Source organism: Oryctolagus cuniculus, chromosome 18 (genome assembly GCF_964237555.1).
Source record: "Oryctolagus cuniculus chromosome 18, mOryCun1.1, whole genome shotgun sequence".
NCBI classification, from domain to species: Eukaryota; Metazoa; Chordata; class Mammalia; order Lagomorpha; family Leporidae; genus Oryctolagus; species Oryctolagus cuniculus.
In genome coordinates this window covers 50,779,336-50,802,764 of record NC_091449.1, presented here as the reverse complement: position 1 = coordinate 50,802,764, position 23,429 = coordinate 50,779,336, and the positions used below count along the sequence as shown (strand labels likewise).

At 59.6% G+C, this 23,429-nt stretch overlaps 2 protein-coding genes across 5 annotated transcripts in view; one reads left to right on the top strand and one right to left on the bottom strand.

Moving 5' to 3' along the window:
- The window catches only part of RIPOR1 (RHO family interacting cell polarization regulator 1), a 25,545-nt gene extending 2,116 nt beyond the window's left edge, over positions 1-23,429 (bottom strand). The window contains exons 1-15 of one of the 4 annotated variants that reach the window (XM_051846938.2): positions 23,235-23,429; positions 5,544-5,670; positions 5,271-5,423; positions 5,087-5,165; positions 4,600-4,623; positions 4,454-4,507; positions 4,203-4,355; positions 4,040-4,103; positions 3,909-3,952; positions 3,705-3,830; positions 3,174-3,322; positions 2,967-3,096; positions 1,412-2,884; positions 1,147-1,268; positions 135-267 (exon numbers count right to left, since the gene is read on the bottom strand). In XM_051846938.2, coding sequence (XP_051702898.1) covers positions 135-267; positions 1,147-1,268; positions 1,412-2,884; positions 2,967-3,096; positions 3,174-3,322; positions 3,705-3,830; positions 3,909-3,952; positions 4,040-4,103; positions 4,203-4,355; positions 4,454-4,507; positions 4,600-4,623; positions 5,087-5,165; positions 5,271-5,423; positions 5,544-5,647 — 2,808 coding nt within the window. In that variant the 5' untranslated portion in view covers positions 5,648-5,670; positions 23,235-23,429. Of the gene's footprint in view, positions 1-134; positions 268-306; positions 898-1,146; positions 1,269-1,411; positions 2,885-2,966; positions 3,097-3,173; positions 3,323-3,704; positions 3,831-3,908; positions 3,953-4,039; positions 4,104-4,202; positions 4,356-4,453; positions 4,508-4,599; positions 4,624-5,086; positions 5,166-5,270; positions 5,424-5,543; positions 5,671-6,484; positions 13,246-15,779; positions 15,912-23,234 lie in introns of those variants that run through there. The other 3 variants (XM_051846937.2, XM_051846936.2, XM_051846939.2) reach the window with 3 other exon arrangements.
- Positions 13,787-19,773, top strand: LOC127491404 (translation initiation factor IF-2). The gene is made up of 3 exons (XM_070062554.1): positions 13,787-13,802; positions 15,206-18,852; positions 19,531-19,773. Exons 1-2 carry the CDS (start codon positions 13,787-13,789, stop codon positions 16,318-16,320), a joined length of 1,131 nt encoding a protein of 376 aa, XP_069918655.1. The 3' UTR covers positions 16,321-18,852; positions 19,531-19,773.

Genomic DNA, 23,429 nt, shown 5'->3' with positions numbered 1-23,429 from the left:
GTGGGAGGTCTTCTCTCCACTGAGAGCCAGAGGCCAGGGCCCTGGGACATTGGGGTGTGGGACTCGGCAGAGGTACAGGGGTCCCTGGGGCAAGGGGTTATGGGGAAGGGGATGGGGAATACCACTGGTCTCACCAGCAGGAGGCGACTGCAGTGATACAGGTGCTGGACCAAGGCAGTGTCCAGGGCTGGGCACCCTGTGCTGAGGGGGCGGGCGCTAGGTGAGTCTAGGCTGTCCTCAGCCCCAGCCTCCAGGCTGCCTGGGGGCCTAAGAGAAAAAGGGGGCCGATTGCCCCAGGAGCACACATTACCATCTGGTCACCAATGTTTATTTTTTATTAAGTTTCCCTATCCCAGAATGGAGTAACAGACCATGCACAGACAACAGACAATGGGTAAGTTCACGGAGGACTTCCAGGAGGAGGAAGGGGCTGGGAGCAGCAGGTGGAAGCAGGGTCTCCTGATCAGCCAGCCCTGTGCCACCTCCAACTAGGCTCACCGGGGCTACCGGGGCTTCCGAGGCTGGGATGGGTGGGAGTAGGGCTGCAGGCGGGACGGTCTACGAAATGTGGGTTGGAAGCGGCGGAGGGCATGGGGCCGCAACCTGGGCAGCAGCAGAGGGAGGAGAGACCGGGTACGACTCTCAACTGGTAATTGATAAGAGCCACTCCGGGACTGAGCGCTTAAGGCCCAGGGCCTCCTAGAGATTCTGAGTCGAGACGAAGGGAACCGGTGCTGGGGGAGCCGATGTGTGTAGGGAGGCACAGAGACACTTCCTTCAGGAGGCTGGTTCAAGCCAAGGCTAAGGGGACGAGCAGGGGCTGGAGGGTCACAGGATGACAGGGACCGGTGAGGGAGGCAGACACGGAGGAGGCGAGGACAGGGGCGGTCAGAAGCACTGGGGACAGACGGGGTTGGAGACATGGGCATCAGGGACACACTAGGGGTACACAGGAGGAGTGAACACAGGCACAGCCGCCAGCAAGGCCACCCTATGTGCCCTCACTGGCCCCAGCCCACCTGCTCCCTCCTCGCCTTCGTTCCCAGTTCACCAGCTCCTTTCACCTGGCACTGTTCACTCCCCACCACATTCTCTCTCCTCCCTCTCACCCAGCCCACCCCTCCCGGATCTCACTCAGCCCCTCACCTGTCCCCAGGACCATTACTGTCTTCCTCTTCGTCGTCATTGAGGAAGCTGAAGCTCTCCAGGGCGTTCTCGACAGTGATACTGAGACTGGAGGCCCGGCTGCGAGTCAGGCCTTGTCTCTGCTGAGGTTGTGAAGAGGAAGAGCTGCTGCACTGCCTGGCCGCCCTCCTGTCTCCCCCACCCCCACCCGCCCACGCGTGCGCACGCGCACACACACACACACACACACACACACGCTGGCCCTGCCCCGCCCCTTCCTCCTCACCATAAGCAGACTCTCCAGCCGGGTCACCTCCTGTTCCAGGCCCTGTAGCTCAGGGAACTGGCCACGATAGTCATCCAGGGCAGCCATGAGGGCCCCCAGGGCCTCCTCAAGTCTCCTATCCCCAGCCCCTCCAGCTGCCCCTGGGACTGGGTCCTGGGCAGCTGAGACCAGGCGAGGTTCTGAATGCTGCAGTGCAGGAGTTTGGGGTGAAGGAGGGGGGCTTGGGCTCTGCAAGATGGGCTCTGGGACGTTGGGGGCAGGGCTCACGAGGGGTTTCCAACCAGAACAGGCTGCGCTTGGGTAGGAGGTGCTAGGGGCTATGCAGTCTGCCTGAATACTGGGAGTAGAGATGGGCTGGCTACAGGGCAAGGGGTGGGTGCCTAAGAGGGTGGGGCACACAGGTGCAGAGGGGCTGGGGAGCGTAGTGTGGTCTGCAGAAGTGGAAAGGCTTGACGTTATAAGGGCGGGGCTTGTGGTGGTCTGAACTGGGCCCATAGCACTGAGGGTGGGACTTGTAGTGGTGGGAGTTAACACAGTGGTGTTCTGGGTGGGGCTTGTGGTGGTCTGGACTGGGCTCATAGCACTGGGCGTGGGGCTTGTAGTGGTAGGAGTTAACACAGTGGTGCTCTGCGTGGGGTTTGTAACAGAGTGGGCAGGGCTTGCAGGGGTCTGGACTGGGCCCGTAGTGTTGGGGTTAGGATTCGCAGTGGTGAGAGTTAACACAGTGGTGTTCTGGGTGGGGCTTGTGGTAGTGTAGGTGGAGCTTGCAGTGGTATGGGCGGGGCTTACAGTACTGTGAGTGGGGCTTGCAGTATTCAGGCTAGGGCCTGTAGTGGTGGAGCCTGTAGTAGTGAGAGTGTGGCCTGCAGCACTGTGGGAAGGGCTTACAGCACTAGAGGTGGAGCTTGTAGTGACACAGATAGGGCCTGGCAAGTCAGAAGGGCTGGAGTCTGTGGCTTTGGAAACTGAGTCCAGGTGTGCAGATGGGGCAGCGTCTGCAGGTGTGGAGGCAGGGCCTGTAGCACTGAGGGTGGGGCTTGTGGCAGAATGGCCGGGGTCTGGGGCAGGAAGAGGAGGGCTGGGGTGCTCCTCACAGATGGGATCTCGGTGTACAGGCAGGCTCGGTCCCTGGGCTGGGCTTTCTGGCCCCACAACCTCTACTGAAACCTCAGCCAAGGCAGCGTCCACACTGGCCTCACTGATGTGGCTCAGAGTCCGGCTGTAGGGGGCATGCCCATTGGCCAGAGCTGGGGCCATGGCTCTCTCCTCATCCACGGGCCCAGAGCTGGGGGTCTCAGGCCTTCGGAAGGCAACCTGGATGGGTAAGGGCTCGGGCTGCTGCACCAGGGGCCTGGGGGCTGATGAGTGGCGGGCAGTGCCTGAGAGCTGGGGGCTGGATGAGTCGTCCGAGGATTCAGATGACAGGGACCATGCTGTCCCATTCTCCAGCTCTTCCTGCCTCCGGAGCATGTTCTGGGAGAAAGCAGAGGACGTTTTAGGGCCACCCTCAAGCATCCCTGGGAGAGGGAAGGCCTGGGTCAGGGCTGTGACTCACATAGAAGGCCTGCTCCCGAAGTGAGGGAGTATCTGGTGGGCTCTGGCTATAGGTAGAGAAGCGCTTGGTGACTGTGGAGGCCTTATTGACAGTAGAAGCAGCCGAGGGCTGGTCATCCTTGTCGAAGGGGCTGGGGAGGGAAGGGGCTATCAGCAGGTGCCATAGCCCCCCCCAGGCCCTGCCCCGAAACCCTGAAGCCCCACCAACCTCCATGTGACTTCCAGGCTGAGCTTGATGGTGCCAAGGTCATTGATGTCCACAGCCACAACCTGGGGCAGGGCAGCAAACAGGTCCTTGGTCTCGCAGGAGACGCTGCCTACAACCACGTGATTGGCCAGGCCCTTCAGTTCTGTCACCTGCAGCCAAGAGTGCACAGTGGGGTCAGAAGATAGGAGGCCATGAGACTGAGCATTCTGAGGTTATGAAATGGTCACAGGATCACAGTCTCAGGGTCATGGCGCCATGGGGGCCTGAAGCAAGCAAGCTGGGAGCATGGGGATCACGGATGTCCTAGCTGGTGGGGTCATCATAGAGGTCATGGCCTCATAGGAACTCTGGGGATCAAATATTCAGAGGGTGAGAAGATATTGAGGAGGTCACAGGGTCAGGAGGTCGTGAGGAAATCACAAGGTCATGAAGGTCCTCAGGTCACACAGTCATAGGGTCATGGAGCAACGAAGGGGTCACAGACAGTTCTCAAGGTCATGGGGGGCCTGTGGACCTGGGCAGAGACATCACCTTGATGGACAGGAATTCCGTGAGCAGAGGAAGAAAGACGGTTTCCTCGCTGTCCCACACCTGCTTTCCACTGCCCTCTATGCGGCCCCGGAGTTTCCAGCGCTGACGCCCGTATTTCATGCAGATCTAGAGGAACAAGTGTGATGAGGCAGCCCTTGGTGTCGTGACCCTGGCACCCCAGCCCTTCCCTTCACATCCTCATACCTCGTACTGGTCGCCCACACACAGCCTGGCGAAGCCAGCGAGCCCTGGGAGTAGGGGAAAGTGGATGAGCTGTGCTGGTGGGTCCTGAACGCACTCCCTCCTCCCCACCCGGCACCCCCTCGGCTCAGTACCTTTCATCCGGAGATGAAACTCGCCCAGCTGTGCCTCCAACTCGCCCTCCAGCACACACATGCTCTGAAAGGGAGGGGCGGAAACAGGAGGGGTCCGGAACCAGTCCCCTCTCACCAGCCCTGCCCACCCTGGGCTTCTGCCTCACGGGCACCCATCCCTCACCTCTGTGTACTCACGATGGCCCCGGGAGGCCTCTGCCAGACTGTCCCGAGCCTCTCGGCTGCCCGGGGACCCAGTGCTGTAGGCACGGACCATGTTGTAGGCACCATCCCGGAGGCGCCGCTGGACGCAGTACGCCTCATAGAGCTCGTCAATCTGGGAGGGTAGGTAGAGTGGCGGTGGGGGACTGAGACCCACCACTAACCCCAGCCTGGCGAGCCCCCCCCCACTCTGCAGGCACACTGCACATGTACCTTGCTGGCGTGGAACTCCAGTCGCCGCAGGAAGCGTTCGATGGACTTGACTTGCTGGGGGAGAGGTGTGTCAGGAGGGGCCTGAGGCCGGGGCCTTTTCCCCTCCCCATGAGCCAACCCCTTCTGATGCCATTCTGTACACTCACCTTGTCCAAGTCATACAGGAAGCCCTGCAGGGGGAGGTGAGAAGGGATACTTAGGAGCGACTGGGAGGACTCCAGCGAGGGCTCTTGTCTCCCCAGAAGGGACTGACCCCCTTCCTGCATGCCTCACCCTGGGGAGTGCTGGCAGCCCTGTCCCACCTCTCCCTCTTCTCTGCAGCCCGGGAGGGAGACAGCTCTGTGCCTCCTGGCACACGATTCCCTCCGCTAGGGACTCCCCCATTCAGCCAGCAGAAAAGCTGCTTCCTCCAGCTCTCTCCTCAGTCCAACTACTACAACTGGTACTCCTGTCTGTGCCGTCCAATCTACCCCTCTTGATGTTCCTGAAGCAGGCACTGGATTCCAAGCAGAAAGTGCACAGGGAAGAAGCTGGGGACAGGGCTGCCCCCAGCCCTCCCTTACAGCCCCTTTTCTACCCCTGATTCACCTGACCCTCCCTGGGCACGGAGCATCCTGAAGTGCAGTCACTCACCAGGCGCGAATTCCTCTTGGACTCCCTTATCTGCCCCTGGAGTTTCTCCTGCTCCTGCTGGTGCACTTCTAAGTAGGCCCTGGGGAAAGGGGTGCCGGCAGGAGTGAACTCACCTCTCTCCGGCAGACAGGAGAGGGGTGGGGCTGGGGAGGGATGGGGCAGCGGGTGAGAGGCAGCTGCTTACGTGAGGCCCCTCTTAAGTGCCGCGTACACCAGGTCCAGCCGCTCGGGCTGCGGCACCTTGGGAGCTGGGTGAGCCACAGAAAACATCCTGGACACGCGAGAGAGCGCGGGGGGCTTCCGGGGGGGCCCCGGAGGGCTGAAGACCTGGAAGCTCCTGAACAAGAGGCTGCCCTCAGGAAGGGGCGAGCGGGAGTCCCCCAAAGCTCACTACACCCCACTACCGACCGACCCACCCACCTCACGTGACCCTCTTAACCCCTCCACCGCCGCGTACCTGGGCCCCCGTTCGTGGCTGCCGAGGACGCCGGCGAAGGACTGGCTCCTACTGACCCGGGCGCTGAGCAGGCGGCGCTGCGGCCGCACCGACAGGGACATCATGGAATGAGTCCGCGCGGGGCTCCCTGGGGGCGGCGTGGGGGGGAGGTGTCCAGCACCAGTCGAGCCCCCGGGGGCCCCCTCCCCGCGGCGCGGTCCCAGGGCTGCAGCAAGTCCTCGGTCACCAGGGACAGCTGCCCCAGTGGGCTCCGGCATCAGGACTCCAGCCCCCAGGGCTAATGACAGGGCTGCCGCGGGCGACTCGGCCTGGGACTCGGCGTGGCCTCGGCTCGGCCCCCACTTCCTGCCGAGGTGCGGGCTCCGCCTGCCGCGGGGCAGGAAGGGGGGTCGCGCGCTCCGGGACCCTCCTCCAGCTGGGAAGGGGCAGGAAAGGGGCGGGGCGCGCAAAGAATGTGCGGAAGCGCCTATTTACCCGAGGGCGGGGCGGCTCCCCAGCCCTGCCCCCGGCCACCCCAACCCCGGGGCACCAGGAGCTCGGGTGCCCCCACCCCGGGAGGCCGCGGGAGGTCACGGGGCGGGGCAGGTGCACGCTCTAAGTCCTGCCGAGCTGTCCGACAGGCCTGGCCGGCGAGAGCTGCTTCCCTGCCGGCTCCCAGCCCTAGGACGCCAGAGCCCTCCCTGCCGCCCGGCGGCCGGGGGGATTCCCAGAGTAGGGGGGCAGTGTCGAAAAATGCCCCGCCCCCTTCGCTTTCCTGTGGTTCCAGCCTGGAAACTGAGTCACAGACGCACGCCTTCACCCCTGCCCTTGGCTGGAAGGGATCCTCGGCAGGCACCCCCCACCCTTCTCCGGCGAAGCACGAACCTCTGGCTCCCAGATTCCGTCCTGCACCCGCCCTGGGGCCAGTTCCGGAGCCCGCGCAGCCCCGAGCCAGGTCCTACCTTTCTTCTTGGAGTTCATGGTAGGTCTGGGACGGCCCCTGCCCCGCGCTCGCCCCCCACGACCCCGCCGGCCCAGATGGGCTCCGTGCTCGCTCCCAGCGGCTCTGGCTCCGCTTCGGCTACTCTCGGCGCCTCCCCCCGCCCAGTTCCTGCCGCCTGACTCAGCCGGCCGGGATGGGGCGGGACCCGCTGGACTAGGGGGGCACCAGGCCTTGGCTCAACTGGCCGGCTGGAGGGGTGCCTGAGGGTTCCCCTCGGGGAGAGAACTAATGGGGGTCTTCTCGGCTGGGGTCAGTATTGCGTGTAAAGGGCAGGCAATGAGTAGGGAGGGTGGGAGGAAGGGGCAGAGTGCAGGCAGTATGGGGACCGTGAGAGTAGGGGCTCAGAGTGGCTGCTGAGGGTCGCTGAGGGAAGAGCTGGAAGGGTGCGAGGCATGGCAGGTGGGAGCTGAGAGAGTGGAAGGAAGGGCTGGGGGTGCCAAAGTGGAGAGACTATGCTAAAGGGGGTAGAAGAGCAGGCCACTGGGCACGGGGACTCTGGGAGCAGAGAGGAGGAGGCTGAAGTCTGTGGCTGCTCCAAGAGGAGTGCAGAGAAGGACCTGGGTGCCCACAGTCCCACAGACACATGTGCCACTCCTACCCTTAACACCTGCAGGTGCTCAATCCCAGGACTGCCCCACTGCCCAGCCAAAGAGGCTTCTTAGGGCTGAGGCTCCTCCCCCTGGCCTCACACGGCCCCTCAGTGCTGAGCTCCCTTGGCGCCAGCTCTTCCCCACCCAGGGTATCTCTTCCTTGTGCAGCCCTTGTCCACCTCCAGCCTGGGTACAGGCAACCATGTCCAGGTCCACCAGGCATCCCACCCCCTGACGTCAAGGGGTTGCACGCTGCTGGATCCCATCAACATCCTGCCTCCTGAGGCTCACTGCTGTTGCTGCATGGCTACATTCGCCCCAAGCCCAGGGCAAGCAAGGGGTCTGCGTTTCCAACAAAGCCACGGACCCCCTCCCCCAGCACACAGAGTCAGAAGCAAGAGGACCAAGGACTAGTGTGAGAAAAGCTGTTCTCTCTCGACTGTCTCCTTGCAGTCTGGGTAACAAATACCCCGCCATGGGCAACCTCTGTACTCCAGGGCTGGCCCACCCCACACTGGCCTCTCTTCCCTTCAACCCTGGGCCTTATCATCTGCCTCGGGAATGCCCTTTTCCGAAATCACAGCCACACTGACAAATCTCAGGCTTTCTCCATCGCCTCCATCTCACTTGCCTTTTACCTGAGGCCTCTGGTCCCTCGGATCCTTCATGTGCTCAACTAGTCACTGAACGACAACGCTGTGCAAGGCACATGCAAGGAACTGGAGATGCAGCCCGGAATTTTACAGATGCCCCCCTGCACAGAGCTCAGTCCGCCTCTGCTTTCGTTCTGTCTGCCAGCTCCCTCCTACCTCCTCGTCCCTACCTTCCCTGCACTGCCTCCTCGCCAGCCCGGATGCACAGCTGCTATCCTCGTACTTGCCTGCTGCTGGTAATCTCAGCCTCTCTCCCACCTGGCAGAACCAGCCCGGGGGCAAGCCGGCTCCCTGTCCTCTCTGCACCTGCACACAGGCTGGCAGCCCCCGTGGAACCACAGAGCTCAGTCAGGCTCCCTCCTCCCACCCATTAAACCCTGTACAGTCCTAGCCATCTCCCCTTTCTCATAGACGATGGGGATTTCAGACTTTCTCCATGGGTCTCAAACAAGCCTCTCCCATACAACAACTGAAAACAACCTCGGAAACTATGCAAATGGTTACCAATGAATAGTGGGATTGCTACATGGCAGAGAGGAATATACAACTCTATGCGACGATATGAATGCATATTATACAGAGATAACGTTCGCTAGAGGACATTCGAGCACCTCAAAAACGTCTATAGAAAACTGTGGTGTAGCCAGTTAAGCCACTGCCTGCCATGCATGCCAAATGGGCACCAGTTCAAGTCCCGGCTGCTCCACTTTCCACCCAGCTCCCAGCTAACGGCCTAGGGAAGCAGCAGAAGATGGCCCAAATCTTTGGGCCCCTATACCCACTTGGGAGACCTGGATAAAGTTCCTGGCTTTGGCCTGGCCCAGTCCTGGCCATTTTGGCCATTTGGGGAATAAACCAGTGGTTAGGAGATAGATCGATCTCTCTCTCTGTAACTCTCTCAAATAAATAAAATATTTTTTAAAAGGAAATTGAATTAAAATGTTTATTTTGGAGCCAAAAATATCTTTTTTGGAGAGGCAGGCATTGTGGCATAACGGTTAAGCTGCCTCCTGGGGTGCCCACATCCCGTACTGGAGTGCTAATTCCAGTCTTGGCTACTCTGCTTCCTAACCAGCTTCCTGCTAATGTGCCTGGGAGGTGTCAGATGATGCATATGGGAGACCTGGATAGAGCTCTTGGCTCCTGGCTTTGGCCTGGTCCAGCCCTGGCTGTTGCAGGCATTTGAGAAGTGAACAGTGGATGGAAGTTCACTCTCACAGTATCTCTGTCTTCCAAGTAGATGAAATTAAATAACTTTAAAAAAAACTAAAAACATTTTTTTGAAATCTACACATAACAAGGGATGTTCAAAAAGTTCATGAAAGTGTATATTATTTTAAAAATGTGGTGGAGGGGCTGGCGCTGTGGCGCAGCAGGTTAACGTCTGGCCAGAAGCGCCGGCATCCCATGTGGGTGCCGGTTCGGCTGCTCCACTTCCTATCCAGCTCTGCTATGGCCTGGGAAGGCAGTGGAAGATGGCCCAAGGCCTTAGGCCCCTGCACCCACGTGGAAGACCCGGAAGAAGCTCCTGGCTCCTGGCTTCGGATTGAGGCAGCTCCAGCCGTTGTGGCCAATTGGGGAGTGAACCAGCAGATGGAAGACCTCTCTCTCTCTGCCTCTCCTCTCTCTGTAACTCTGAGTTTCAAATAAAAAAAAATAAATCTTTTTTTAAAAAGAAAAAAAAAGTGGGGCTTCAAGTCCCAACTGCTCTACTTCCGATCCAGCTCTCTGGGAAAGCAGTGGAAGATGGTCCAAGTCCCTGGGCCCCTGCACCCACATGGAAACCAGGAAGAAGCTCCTGACTTCAGATCAGTCCAGCTCTGCCTACTGCAGCCATTTGGGGAGTGAACAAGCAGATGGAAGATCTCTCTCTTTCTCTCTGTCTCTGCCTCTTTGTTACTCTGCCTTTTAAATAATGTTAAAAAAGAAAGAAAGAAAGAAAGAAAGAAAGAAAGAAAGAAAGAAAGAAAGAAAGAAAGAAAGAAAGAAAGAAAAAAACTATACTTTCAAAATTTCTTATACCAGGGGCAGGTGCTGTGGCGCAGCAGGTTAAGCCGCCACCCACAGTGCCAACATCCCATATGGGCTCCAGTTCAAGTCTTGGCTGTTCCACTTACCATCCAGCCCTCTGCTAATGTGCCTGGGAAAGCAGCAGAAGATGGCCCAAGTCCTTTAGGTCCCTGCCACCCATGAGGGAGACTTGGAAGAAGCTCCTGGCTCCTGGCTTCAGCCTGGCCCAGCCCTGGTCATTGCAGCCATTTGTGGAATGGACCAGGCATGGAAGATCTGTCTGTCTGTCTGTCTCTCTCTTTTTCTCTATGTCTTTCTTTAACTCTTCCAAATAAATTAAATAATTATTTTACAAAACAAAAAATTCTTACACCAAAATAAACTTGTCTTTTCATTTCATTTTTTCCATGAACTTTTTTTAAGATTTATTTATTTATTTGAAAGTCATACTTACAGAGAGGGCTGAGGCAGAGAGAGAGAGAAAGAGAGAGAGAGCGCCAGCTTCCATCCACTGGTTCACCCCCAAATGGCTGCAACTGCCAAGGCTGGAACAGGCCGAAGCCAGGAGCCAGGAGCTTCGTCCGGGTCTCCTATGTGGCTGCGGCTGCCCAAGGACTTGGGCCATCCTCTGCTGCTTTCCCAGGCAATTAGCAGGGAGCTGGCTCAGAAGTGGAGCAGCAGGGGCTCAAACCAGTGCCCATATGGGATGTTGGCACTGCTTTATGCCACAGTGCCAGCCCCATCATTTTTCCATGAACTTTTAGAAGTCCCCTTGTATGTATGGGTCCCTTGCTAATGAAGTTTAAAAACAGGCAAAACTAATCTACGGTGATAGACATCAGACAAGCAGTTACCCTTGGGATGTTGTGACTAGCAGGGCACACAAAGGACTGTGCTCCTTCCAGGGTCTGGCAATGTTTGATTTCCTGTTCCCTTGAAAATGCACTAAGCTGCACACATAGCACATATACACTCCATGTATATTTCAATTTAGACTTGGCTTTAAATTAATAACTATAAAATTACTCCCCCTGTGGGCTCTGTGTCTCTCTCCAGCTCCCCTCTCTTCACCTGACCTCTCTCTTCTCCATTCAAAGCCAAGTTTTTTAAATTTTAATTTTAATAATTTTAATTTATTTATGTGAAAGAGAGACAGATTGTGATCTCCCATCCATTGGTTCACTACTCCCCAAATGCCCACCATAGCCGAGGCTGAACGAGATCAAAACCAGGAGCTGCGAATCACAGTTTGGGTCTCCTACATGGGTGGCAGGGACCCAAGTACGTGAGCCATCACCTTCTCCCTCCCAGGTGCACTTTAGCAGGAGGCTGGAATCAGGAGCAGGCAGCTGGGACCTAAACCCAGGCGCTCCAATATGGGATGCTGGTGTCCCAAGTGGTATCTTAGGTGCTACGCCTAATGCCTGCTTGCAACACCAAGTTTTCTTGAAGAGATGTCTATCTCCGTCTCTTCACCATACCCGCTCCCTCCTCTTCCCATCCTGCTCTGCCTTCTCCTCTCACCACGCCCCCGCCTTGTCTGCACCAGGCCAGCAGTGACCTCCCGGCTGCTGAGCCCCGTGCGCGCGGTGTTAGTCCTTACCCTGCTTGATCTCAGTACAGCTTCTGACTTGGTGGCTCCCTTCCTCTTCCTGAAACCTTTCCTTCCTTTGAATTTCAAGAGGCAGCGCTATCCTGGGTTCCCACCTACCTCTGGCCGCACACCTTCCTTTCCCACAGAGGCCTTACCTGTCTCCCCCTCCCCACATGGGCCCCAGCCCCCCGCCCTTGGGCTGTGCTTGTGTCGCACAGCTGAATGCCATCCACACGTTGCCAGCCTTCTTATCTCCCCCTCACCCAAACCGCTCCTCTGAGCACCAACTGCCTGCGGAAGCCTCCCAGGAGCGGAGTGACAGTGCACAGCAGGCGATTAGGGGGTGTGCTGAGTGCAAGGCCCCCAGACTGAATCACCACTTCCCTCCTGAAACCTGACTCTCCCAGCCTGAACCTCTCCTCACAACTCCACCATCTGTGCACCCAGAAACGGGGAGACATCCTCAGAGTCCCAGCCAGTCACCCCCACATCCACTCTGCCACCCACTCCTGCCAGGTCTAGCTCTTAACTAGCACCCTCACGCCCACAGCTAGAATTCAGGTGCAAGCTGCCACCGACTCTGCCCTCAGCCTCTGCAGCGGCCTCCGAATGTGCTCCCCGTCCCCACTCTAACCTGCGCCCAGCATCCTGTGTTCCCTAACAACGCGGCTCCAGTCGCAGTCAGCTCACAATGCCAGACACTGTTCTTACTGAGTGCTCCCTGTGCTTCGCAAACTTCATCTCACTTAACGTGGCAGCAACCCTACAGGGCGGGGGTGGGGAACAGCTAGCCCACGGGCCGCGTAAGGCCTGCAAAGCCATTTAGTCTGGCTCTGCCACAGTGACTGCAGGCAGGTCTTGAATAGATTCTGTAGCAGGCTAATTTTCAAGTTGATTATTTTGTATGATCCATAAAGGATATTATAAAAATCCAATGGCCCTTGGCAGATAAAAGTTTCTCTACCCCTACCCTATAGCATAGGTCCTATTAGCTCCACCCCACACACGAGAAACCTGAGGCTCGCTGGCTGCATGACTTAAAACTTAAGGCCGGCCGGCGCTGCGGCTCACTAGGCTAATCCTCCGCCTTGCGGCGCCGGCACACGGGGTTCTAGTCCCGGTCGGGGCACCAGATTCTGTCCTGGTTGCCCCTCTTCCAGGCCAGCTCTCTGCTGTGGCCAGGGAGTGCAGTAGAGGGTGGCCCAAGTACTTGGGTCCTGCACCCCATGGGAGACCAGGAGAAGCACCTGGCTCCTGCCATCGGATCAGCGCGGTGCGCCGGCTGCAGCGTGCCAGCCGCAGCGGCCATTGGAGGGTGAACCAACGGCAAAAGGAAGACCTTTCTGTCTCTGTCTCACTGTCCACTCTGCCTGTCAAAAAAAGCTTCTGGGGCTTCAGGTGCCTGTCAGTAAAGTGAAGATAATCACAACGACTATTTCACAGACCACAGGGAGGATGTTGGGGGAAGGGCGAATTTTATGTGGGGCAGGGAGGTTGGGGTGGACACACATAACTGCGCTGCTAGCACACAACAAACATTAACTGCTCTTAGGAACAATTATTAATCTGCCTGAGATTGCACAGCTGATAAGTGGCAGGGTCAGGATTCACACTCAGGCCTGCTGACCCAGGGACTCTGGATCTTGAACATCCGCTAGTCAGTCTCTTGTGACACATCCAAGGCCAGGCTCTGCCCCAAGGGTCATTCCCAGACTCCAGGACCTGCAGCGAGCCTTCCGCTCTCCCCCTGCTCTCCTCTGGCTCTCTCCGCCCTGACTACAACCCTCTCCTTGGACTGGTTTTTCAGCATCTGGGCAGCAGGCCCCATTGCTCCCGTATCCTGTTCCCGTGACTCTCAACCAACTCCCCATCTCTCTTCAAGCCTTACCCTCTGACTTCTTCCACCAGGAAGCCTGCCTGGGTTGGTTCCTCCTTTTTGGTGCCTTCACAGCTTCCTCTCTCTGATCCCTGAGGCCACAAAACTCAGTTGTCAGTTCTCCTTTAGGGCCTGTCTTCCCACCAGACAGAGCCCTGTGGGGGCAGGGGCCTGTCTGCTGGGCTCACTGTTGAGCTTTCTGGGCCCTCCACCAGGAAGATGGTGGAAGGAGGGAGCGGTGGGGGGCGGGGCGGGGGCTGGGTCATCTCAACACAGCCACAGCAAATCCTGATTACATTTCACGTCTGTCCACTCCAGCTCCCCTACCCACTTACGGTTCTCTCCCTTGTACCGTAGCAAGCTGGGCTCTGCTCCCCCAGGCTGGGGTGGGGCACGGAGTCTCCTGGACTCGGGAGACTGTCACATCAATTTTCTTTTTCCCACCGGGGCTCTGCTGCCACCAGCTGCCTAGTCCCAGTAGAACCAGTATGTGTAACTCTTGGTACTCACTCCCCCAGCCCCATAAGTGACCACCAGAATGGCCTTCTCAGAGGGTGGGTGGGTGGGCAAGATCCCCACTGGGCAGAGGTGGGAGGAAAGAGTTGAATCCCTGAAGCTCAGGCGGAAGGGGCCGCCTCGCCAGCCACCATATGGAACAGGAGGAAAACAAGAACAGGAGGAAAAACCCAGGTCCCACAGATCTGGGGGCTTGCAGCACAGCTGGGGGAGGGCGGCCAGGGAAAGGAACCCAGACCCGTCCGCACAGCCCCCAGATCCCAGGTCGTGCCACTTGCCCTGTCCAGCTCAGGGCAAGCCAGGCCAGCGCCTCTCCCGGAGTCCCGCGTCCAGCCCCGCCCCTCCGCAGGGCGGCCCCCAACCGAGGTAAACACGCTAAAAATAACCCGGGCCGAGGAGGACGGGGGTCCCTCCTGGGCCTGCCCCTGCCTCCATGGCAACTGCCCCAAACCCAGCTGCTGACATCATCCCGCAGCTGCCCAAGAGAGGAGGGGGAGAGCGGGGATGGGGGGCGGCGGCGGGGACTAGGACCACCCCCCCCCCCCCGACCCCGGAACCGGGCGGAGGCGGCCGGGTGGCCTCACTTCCTGCCGGCCTCCTCCCTGGTCAGCTGGTCACATTCCCTGTCCGGTCGCGCGCTGGGATCCCGGCGGCCTCCCCCGGGCAGGGCCTGGCCAGGGCGCCAGCCCCGGAGGCGGCGGAGCGGAGCAGCAGAGCGGGCCCGCTGTGACTCACCCGCGCCCTCCCCTGCTGCTTTTCCACCTGGGCAGGACCCGCCGGCCAGCCGGGCGTCCTGCGTGCTCCCCTCCCCCCACCAAGCCCAGGTTCCTTGGACTGCTCTCCCGTCTCCTCTCTCCAGCTGCTGCCCACAGTGCCCAGGGCAGGGAGGAGGGCGGCAGAGGGGGCTACAGGCCCTCGGCGTCCGCTGGGATACTTTGTACCCCAATCCCCAGTTCCCACCCTCCCATACCACGGAGGCGAAGGGTGCAGGAGTGAAGATTCAGATGTAATTCCCACTTCTCCGCAAACCAGCTGTGTGACCTTGAGGCTGTGAATAACGTCTCTGGACTGTTCTGCATCTGCCAGTCATTACCGTCCTCAGGCTGAGCCTGGGCCTAATACTGCAGGCCCGGCGCGGCCCCACGGACGGCGAGCAGGGCACGGTTATTGCTACACTAGACAGCACACAGTAGGCGCTGGTCCATCAGCCGGGACATCCATTGGAACCGGCTGGGAAGGGTCAGTGCTGGAGGTGGGACTCCGGCCTGCCCAGGACCAGAGGAGAGCCAGTGCCACAGTGCCGAGTCTGGGCCCGACCTCTCGCCTGGGTGAGCAAAGCAGCCCCTTCCCCAAACCAGTTCTGCAGGGCGCTCAGGCCTGGCTGCCTGCGGAGACCCCCACCCCCACGCCGGGCCAGTCCTATTTTCAGGGACTGGGTAAGTTCCCCACTGCACCAGGGCTACACTCTCCAGCTTCCACTACACCAGGTTTGAGGACAGCACGGCCCCAGGCCAGGCTCGGTCACCTCCCGCCCGGCCCCAAATCGGCTTAGGGTGGCCCGTGCGGCCAGCAAGATTAGCTCATCTCCGAAGCCAGCCTGTACCCTTTGTCGCCCCCCTTCCCATCTCCAGCTCAGCCTCCTCCTTAGCAAAGGCAGCGGGAGCTCCCGGGGTGCGCCCGTGCCAGGGCCCAGGCTGGCGCCCTGGGCCCGCCCTCCGGCCTGGCCCACCCCGGAGCCCCGGGGCACCGGCCGCCAGGGCCTTGCCGTGGGAGGGAAGGAGGCAGCGCCGGGCGCGGCAGGCCTGGAGGCGTCTTTTGTGGGGCGAAGCTGCGCCCTCCGCGCCCGGGGGGAGGGGAGGAAAGACACCGCGCGGCCGGGGTCCCGGGGATGGTGGGAGGCGGGACAGGGCCGCGGCCGGGGCTGCAGATCCGGGACTCCTGGGGCGGCCCCGGCAGGGGGGACACCGGCACTGCAGTGCCCGCCCCCGGCCCCCGGCAACCCCGCGGACACTCACATGGCTGCGCTGGGTTGCGAGGACCTCGCGCTGTCTGTGCGCTCTCGCTGCCCGGCCTGGTCGCGCCGCAGCTGCCGCTGTCGCCGCCGCCGGCGCCTGCCCCTCCCTCCGCCCCGCCGCCTGCCGCGCGCCCCTCCCCTGGCCCGCTGAGCCCCACCCCCTGGGCTCCCGCGGCGCCCGCACCCCTGGAGGCGCCCGTGGCTCACTCCGCCCTCTGTGGGTAACGGCGCCCGCGCGTGGCCGCGGAGTCCACGGGCTCGCAAAGAATGGGGACCCTGGGGACGCAAGGGTGTCCTGGGGGAAAGGATCGCGTTGTGGGAGCACCACACAGACTCTTAAGACGGCGGGAGGGGGCACAGTGGGGCGCCCTCGTCCCCTTCTGAGATCCCAGACAACACCTGCCGTAGACCCTGGGAGCCGCCACTCCTGGGGTGGGCTGGTTGGAGGGAAGGCAGCAGGGAGGCCAGCAACCCCACCATCCCACACTTCGTGGGTTCAGAGCAGCTCTGCCTCTTCCCCTGCCTCAGTTTCCCCACTGTAGGCGCAGGTTGCGTCTTCTGCCACTGTTGGGCCAGACCATGTACCACTACTCATTGGGTACCGGTTTCAGGAAACCTCAGGCTTTGCTCCTGGGGCATGGATGGGACTCTGCCAGGGTCTGGGTCCCCACTGTCTTGAGACTGGTGTTAGGGGAGGGAAGCAGAGCCCCAGCCTTCCCAAAGTCAAGGCTGAAACAGCAGGCCCTCCCAGGATTGGGTTAAGGTGGAGCTGAGAGTTGACCCACACTGGGGACAAAGGGGCAGCTCCACTCCCACACCCCTATCAGTCAGACACCTCTGCCCTCTCTGGCACGTGCCCCGCTTCAGGCGTCTCCAGGCCCTGCACCCTGCAGCTGGGCCAGCAGTCCTGGGGTCCGAAGGGCCTGGGGGCACTGACATCCTCTTCCTCCCTAGCCCTTACCAGAGATACCCCCACAATCGCTCCCAGTCCTCTGCCCCCCAGCCTCCTTTGTGCCCCCCTTTTGCGGTGCTAAAACGTGGCCTCTGCTCCCAGGGGCTGGGTTTTCCTTTGTTTCTCTGGCCCTAAAATGTCGTCCGGTCACAAGGCGCCCATCCATCCACGGCCGACCTCCCCAGTCTGTTCTGTGCCCAGAGCCCCAGATGCCCTCTCCTGGTGACCCAGCAGTCTTCGTGGCCATCCCCGGACGTCCTCTCCGTCCTTCGTGCTCAGCCCTGCAAAGCACCCCTGTCCCTCCACGTGTCCTCCAGAGGCTGGGCCTCTCCGGGGCTCTCAGAACCAGCACCAGGCAGCCCCTGCCCACCCCCAGCACCACCCCCGAGCATCTCCAGGGACGGCCTGCCCATCTGACCCCCTGCCAGCTTCAGGTTGGTCCCCCTGGCAGTCTCACCGGGGCCAGGCAGCGTGCCTGCCCGTGGGTGCTGGGGTGCCTAACTTAGCCTGCCTGTGGGTCTCTGAGCCATGTAGGGGCAGCAACCACAGAGGTCGTTGTGCCCACTGCCCTGGCTGACAGTGGGGGTTCGAGAAATATCTGTTGAATGAACAAGTGAATGACCCATAACCGCAGGAGCTCTTGGGATTCTCCTTTCTCCTACCCTCCCCGCCTCCTGATTCCACCTCCTGAGAGCATCTCCTTCCCCACCCCCGCCCCCTCCCAGTGCCTCCTGGGTACTCTGGGCAGGGAGGTGTGCCAGCCTCTGGGGTGGCGGTGGCAGAACTTGTCCCTGTCCCGTTATGCAGGGCTCCTCGAGGCGCGCTCTGAGGAAGTGTCTCTGTCTGGGATGCCGGGATCCCACTTCCAGAAAAGTCCCACTTCGAAGGGGCTGTTCCCTTCCCTTTCATGGTCCCCCAGCCACGCTGTCCCGTCTCTGTCCTGTCTCCATTGTCGCAGCTCATAGCCGGGTCTCTGCTGTCATCTTGTCTGGCCTCGCTACTATTATTCCCCACCTATTTGGGGGCCGGTGCTGTCCTGCCTTCTGCTGCGGCTCCCTGGACGTGGTCCCGCCTCTGGCCTCTGCCTGCCCTCTCAGCCCACCTGCCTGCTATTGACCTCCCCTTATCCACCTGGACAACAGCTCAACGTCCCCTCATCCAGGAGACCTGCGTCCTCTGCCCCCCCCCTTAAAGCCCCCAGCCCTGACTATTGTCTAGGCCTGTGAGCACCAGGACCGACTACACCTGAGGACCCACCTGGCTGTCTCCCCTGCCCAGGGGCCACGAGGGAAGGGCAGTGCCTGAGGACCATGGTGGCTGGAGCCTCCGAGGCCTCTGCCTAACAGCCCATGAGCTGGGCAGGGAAGGACACAGCTGACGGTCCCCTGTCCTGGGGCTCAGGGGAGGCAGGAACTTTCCACGTCATGGGAGAAGGGAAGGGGCCGAGCTCCATCATGGCTCCCTGAGTCACGGTCGGTTTGGCTCTGAGGCAGGTCTCATTCCCTGAGCACATCCTGTGCCCGGCACTAGGCTTGGGTCCTGGGCCTTCTGACCTCTAGTGCATGTTCTAGGGGGCCGGACTCCAGCCTGCGGAAAGTCCCTCCCACTGGGGGCAGAGGCGGAGTGTGGAGGGAGATGTGGTGAACTGCCATCCTCACCCATGGCGCTGCAGGTTCTGTTTCCAGAGTAGCACAGTTCAGTCCCAGAACGCAGAAAACCTGGGGCCACACGTGCAGGACCCTGCAGCACCCCCTCCCCCCACACACACACACACGGGGTGGGGAGGTTTTAGCTCTGGTCTGCACCTCCCCCCACAGCTTTCTGTGAGAAGTCGGAACAGAAACCTGCCCTTCTGGCGCTGTGGCACAGCGGGTTGAGCTGCTGCTTTCGACGCTGGCATCCCATATGGGTGCTGGTTTGAGTCCTGGCTGCTCCACTTCTGATCCTTCTCCCTGCTAATGCACCTGGGAAACCAGGGGAAGATGGCCCAAGTCCTTCCACCCCTGCCACCTGCGTAGAGTTCCTGGCTCCTGACTGTAGCATGGTCCAGTCCTGAGCCACTGGGGAGTGAACCAGCAGAGGAAGATATTCTCTCCTCCCACCAACTCTGCCTTTTGGATAAGTAAATAAATCTTTTTTTTTTTTTTTTTTTTTTTTTTGACAGGCAGATTTAGACAGAGAGAGACAGAGAGACAGAGAGAAAGGTCTTCCTTTCCGTTGGTTCACACACACACCCCAAATGGCCATTTGTGGTCATAGTCCTACCTTGCAAGGGTCACTGAGGCACTGGGTGGGTGTGTTATGGGCAGGAGGCAGCAAGAGGCTGCCCCATTTCCAGGTGAGCTGGTGGGGGCCTGGGCCGGTTGAGGGCAGTGGTGACAGAGAGAAGGAGACAGTTGGAGATGTGCAGGGCTTAGTGGCCAATAAGACATGGGGTCTGGAGAAAGGGAGGCGCCCAGATGGTGCGGGGGCTCTGGGGCTGGGTCATGGGGGGATGGTGGTGTTTTTCAGTGAGCTGGGGAGGCCTGGAGGGTCAGGGCCAGGGAAAGGTGGCGTAGTCAGTTTGGGCAGATAGCATCTAAAAGGTCTGGGGACAATCCAGGAAGAGGTACAGGGAGGCAGGTGGACGCCTTTGTAGGGGAAAGAGGGGTCTGGGCTGGAGACATTGTTTAGAAGGGAAAGGGGAAAAACAACAGCAACGGGACCAGCGCTGTGGCGAAGCCGATAAAGCTGCCGCCTACAGTGCCGGCATCCCATATGGGTACTGGTTCGAATTCCGGCTGCTCTACTTCTCACCCAGCTCTCTGCTATGGCCTGGGAAAACAGTAGAAGATGGCCCAAATGTTCGGGCCCCTGCACCCACGTGGGAGACCCAGAAGAAGCTCCTGGCTCCTGGCTTCGTATCGGCACAGCTCTGGCCATTGCAGCCATCTTGGGATTGAACTAGTGGATGGAAGACCTCTCTCTCTCTCTCTCTCTCCTCTCTGAAACTGTGCTTTTCAAATAAATAAAATAAAATCTTAAAAAAGAAGAAGTAGAAGAAGAAGCCGCTTGTTCCTTCTGATGTTTTCACTGCCCCCCCCCCCCCGTTAGCACTGCAATTCGCCGTCTCCTTTATGGTGACACAAAGCAAACGTAAGGGACAATAAGACCTTTTTGTTGGCCTCTGAGATTGACGATGGTGAATACGATGTGAGAGCACACGTTCCCCAGAGACTGGGAGTTGGGTCTCATGTTAAGAGCAGTTGTTTCCAGGATGTCTCGGGTGTCAAGAGCGAACCTCCCCTTCATCTTGCCTTTTGAGAGATTTACCCGAGGGGCGGGCAGAGTGGTGAGGACGCCGCTTGGGTGCCTGCGCACCCTGTCAGAGTGCCTGGGCTCAAATCCCAGCCGCACTCTGACTCCGGCTTCCTACCCGTGTGCACCCTGGAAATAACCAGGCGATGGCTCAGAGGCTCCAGTCTCTGCTGCCCGCGTGAGAGAGCCGGACTGAGTTCTAGGCTCCCGGCTTCTGCCTGGCCCAGCTCGAGCATTTAGGGGCGTGAAGCAGCAGATGGCAGATCTCTGTCTCTCTGCCTTTCAAATGAATAAATCACTAATTTAAAAGATGTATTCCAACGAACCAGTTGTTCAGGCAGGAAAAGATGGGTGCCTACAGATGTTGATTGCTGGCTCGTCCAATCAGGGTTAAAGGGAACACCCAGCCCACCAGTGGGTGACAGAGGGCTGGAGGTGGTTCACATGTGCCCTGAGATGCTCTGTGGCCACTGGAAGTGGACAGCAGGCATGGATTGTGCACTTGCTATGTGCCTGGCATGATTCTGGATAGTGGGGACACAGTGACAGATCAGATAGGCAAGGTTCCCACAACTGAGGAGTTTAGACACCAGCCAAAGGAGACAGACAGTAGCTAATATATAAATAAGATGATTTCAGAGACATGAAAGAATTATGGGGGCCGGCGTTGTGGTGTAGTGGGTTAAGCTGCTACCTGCAATGCTGGCATCTCATATGGACGCTGATTCAAGTCCTAGCTGTGCCACTTCCAAGCCAGCTTCCTGCTAATGTGCCTGGAAAAGCAGTGGAATATGGTCCAAGTGCTTGGGCTCCTGCACCCACATGGGAGACCCAGAAGAAGTTCCTGGGTCCTGGTTTCAATCTGGCCCAGCCCTGGCTGTTGTGGCCATTTGGGGAGTGAACTAACAGATGGAAGATCTCTCTCTCTCTTTTTCCATCTCCCTCTCTCTCTGTAACTCTGTCTTTCAAAGAAATTTTAAAAAAATAAATAAAGAATTGTGAAGAAAGCAAACCAGGATGTTAAGGGTAATTGGGCAAGTAATCAGGGAAGGCCTCTTGGAGGCAGTGACACTAGAGCTGAGTTCTGAGTGACAAGAAGGGAATGGACGTGTCCATCCCAAGGAAGAGTGTTCTAGGCAGAGAGAGCAGCAAGGGTGGTGGCTAGGAGGTGGGGATGGACTTACTGTGTTTGAGTCATGGGCTGGAGGGAGGAAAGGAGGAGGGTCTGAGAGGTGGCTGGGGTCCCGTCAGGGTGGAGAGTGAGGGTTCTCTGTAAATATGGAAAGGAGCCCAACACATTACACACGGTGCAGTGGAGAAAGTTCCAGAACAGCCTGGGAAGAGGGAGGCTTTCAGGTCCTCTCTGGGCACTGTCATTTGCCTCGGTTTTCTTTTCTTTGCTCTTACTTATACCAAAGGTAGTTTTCCATGAACTTGGAATCATTCTCAAACGCAGCGTGGCCGTGCCCTACCGGGGCGTCTCCAGACCGACCCAGCACGTGTTGCTGGGCTCCTGGGTGGCTTTCCCTGGGGACACCGCCCGGAGCGCGGGCTGGGTCTCCGCGATTGCCCGCGCTGGTCCAGCTTCGGCCTCCAGGGGGAGCGGTGAGCCGGGCCGTGCTGGGCTGGCGTGGGCAAGGGGTGGGGTGACCGAGTGTCCCGCGGGCTGGGCGGGCGTCCTTCCTTCCTTCCTGGCTCCTTTCTCCTAAGGGACAAGTGGGAGGGACGTCCTTGCCGCTCCTGATCATGGGATGAGCTGCTCCCCCGGGACCTTCTCCGGCCGGGCCGCCGCCAAGGGCTGCAGTGTGGGGCGTGTAGTTTATTCCTGCGAGTTCCTACCGCTAAGAGAACTGTTGCGACGGGGGCTGGGAGGGCATCTGGGTGGGGAGGGTCCCGGCCACCGGCCTTCTGGCAATCGGTCCCTCCCATCCTATGGTGACCCCGGGCTGAGTATTCCCAAACTGACCCCTGCTCTGCCCCATCCAAGCCGGGTAAGCACAGAGTTGGCCTTTGGCGCCACCGTGTGGGAGATGTTCGCACTGCAGTTAAGACCACAAAACACGGCCAACTGCACCAGGCACTACTGGTGTGCAGAACGCAGCCTGCTCAGTCCTGGGTGGTGGGCGGCCGGCTCACGGGCACACCTGGTCGCACATCATGGACTTGGGAATCCCTCCACCACCATAAAAACCTCCACACCCCAGGGCCTCTTCGCGGGTCCAGAGCTCCCTACCGCTGCACTTCCCAGCCGGTCCTCATCCTCCTTTGAGGCTCCCTTTTGCTTGTGGCTTTCTTTCTCCTTTTGGATTTCTACCTGCTCCTTCTGCCATACCTCTTCATCTTCTGATGGTGCAGGGGCTTTGGGGAGCTCCAGGGTGCGGGCTAGGCCCTCTCCCCCCACCCTTAGTACTCCTCTCTAGGGCCTTGTCTGTCCCCACAGCAATGCCTAGAGTCTCAGCCCACCTACCCACCCCTGCCTCTCCCTCCACTCCCCGCACCTTAGCATAACCCCAAGGCACCCCAAACTCACTGTGTAGCATTAACCTCATCTCCTGTCCTCTCCCTCCTTGGTCCTCCTTTTCCCTGACCCCCCCATCAGCCACCAAGTGAGCCCCTCCTCCCCTGCCCTGTCCTCTGTGGGGCCACCACCTGCACACGGCCCGGCCTCCTAGCGTCCTTGCTTTCACTCTGCCTGGCCCCCTCTGCACAGGGCAGCTGGGTGGCCTGTGTGTGTAGCACCCTGTCCCTGTCACTTCCTCCCTGCCCCTTATCTCGGGCTGCTTCCTCCCCCTCAGGCACTAGCTCCAGCCAGGCTGCCTTTCTTGTGCGTCTTTAGCACACCCAGCCTTCCCCTGCCTCCTGGACCTGCGTCTGAGGGTGTTTTCCTCTTCCATCACCAGCTAACTCTTGCTCATCCTTTAGGTCTCAGCTCCCCGGTCCCAGGCTGGGTCTGGAACCTTTCCCTTGCTCTCACCACGCCCTGTGCTTCCCCCTAGCCCTGCCCCTCTCTGCCCCCCATTCTGAAGGAGCCACCTGCTCCCGCTCAGGGCTGTCCACTCCAAGGCCATGTCCAATTCTGTCTCCAATTCCCAGGCTCAGAGGTCCCAGATCTCAAAAATTACTGGGTTCCAGCGAGAGCAAGGCCACTTCCAGGGAAGCACCGCAGGGAACTTGTGTCCAGGCTGGGATGGGACCCAAAACTCTTACCTTCCCTTCGGGGGCTCCTTTGTCCCCTCAGTTGTCATTGTGAGCTGAGTCAGGATCCTTGAGCAGCCTGGGGACCTTGATCAGGAGGGAGTTTGCAGGCTCCTGTCCTAGGGGGGAAGCAGCCATCAGCCCAGGTTCCCGAGAGCCCAGGGCGCTGAGAGTCAGGGCTGGCCCAGGAAGCCAGGGACGCAGGTG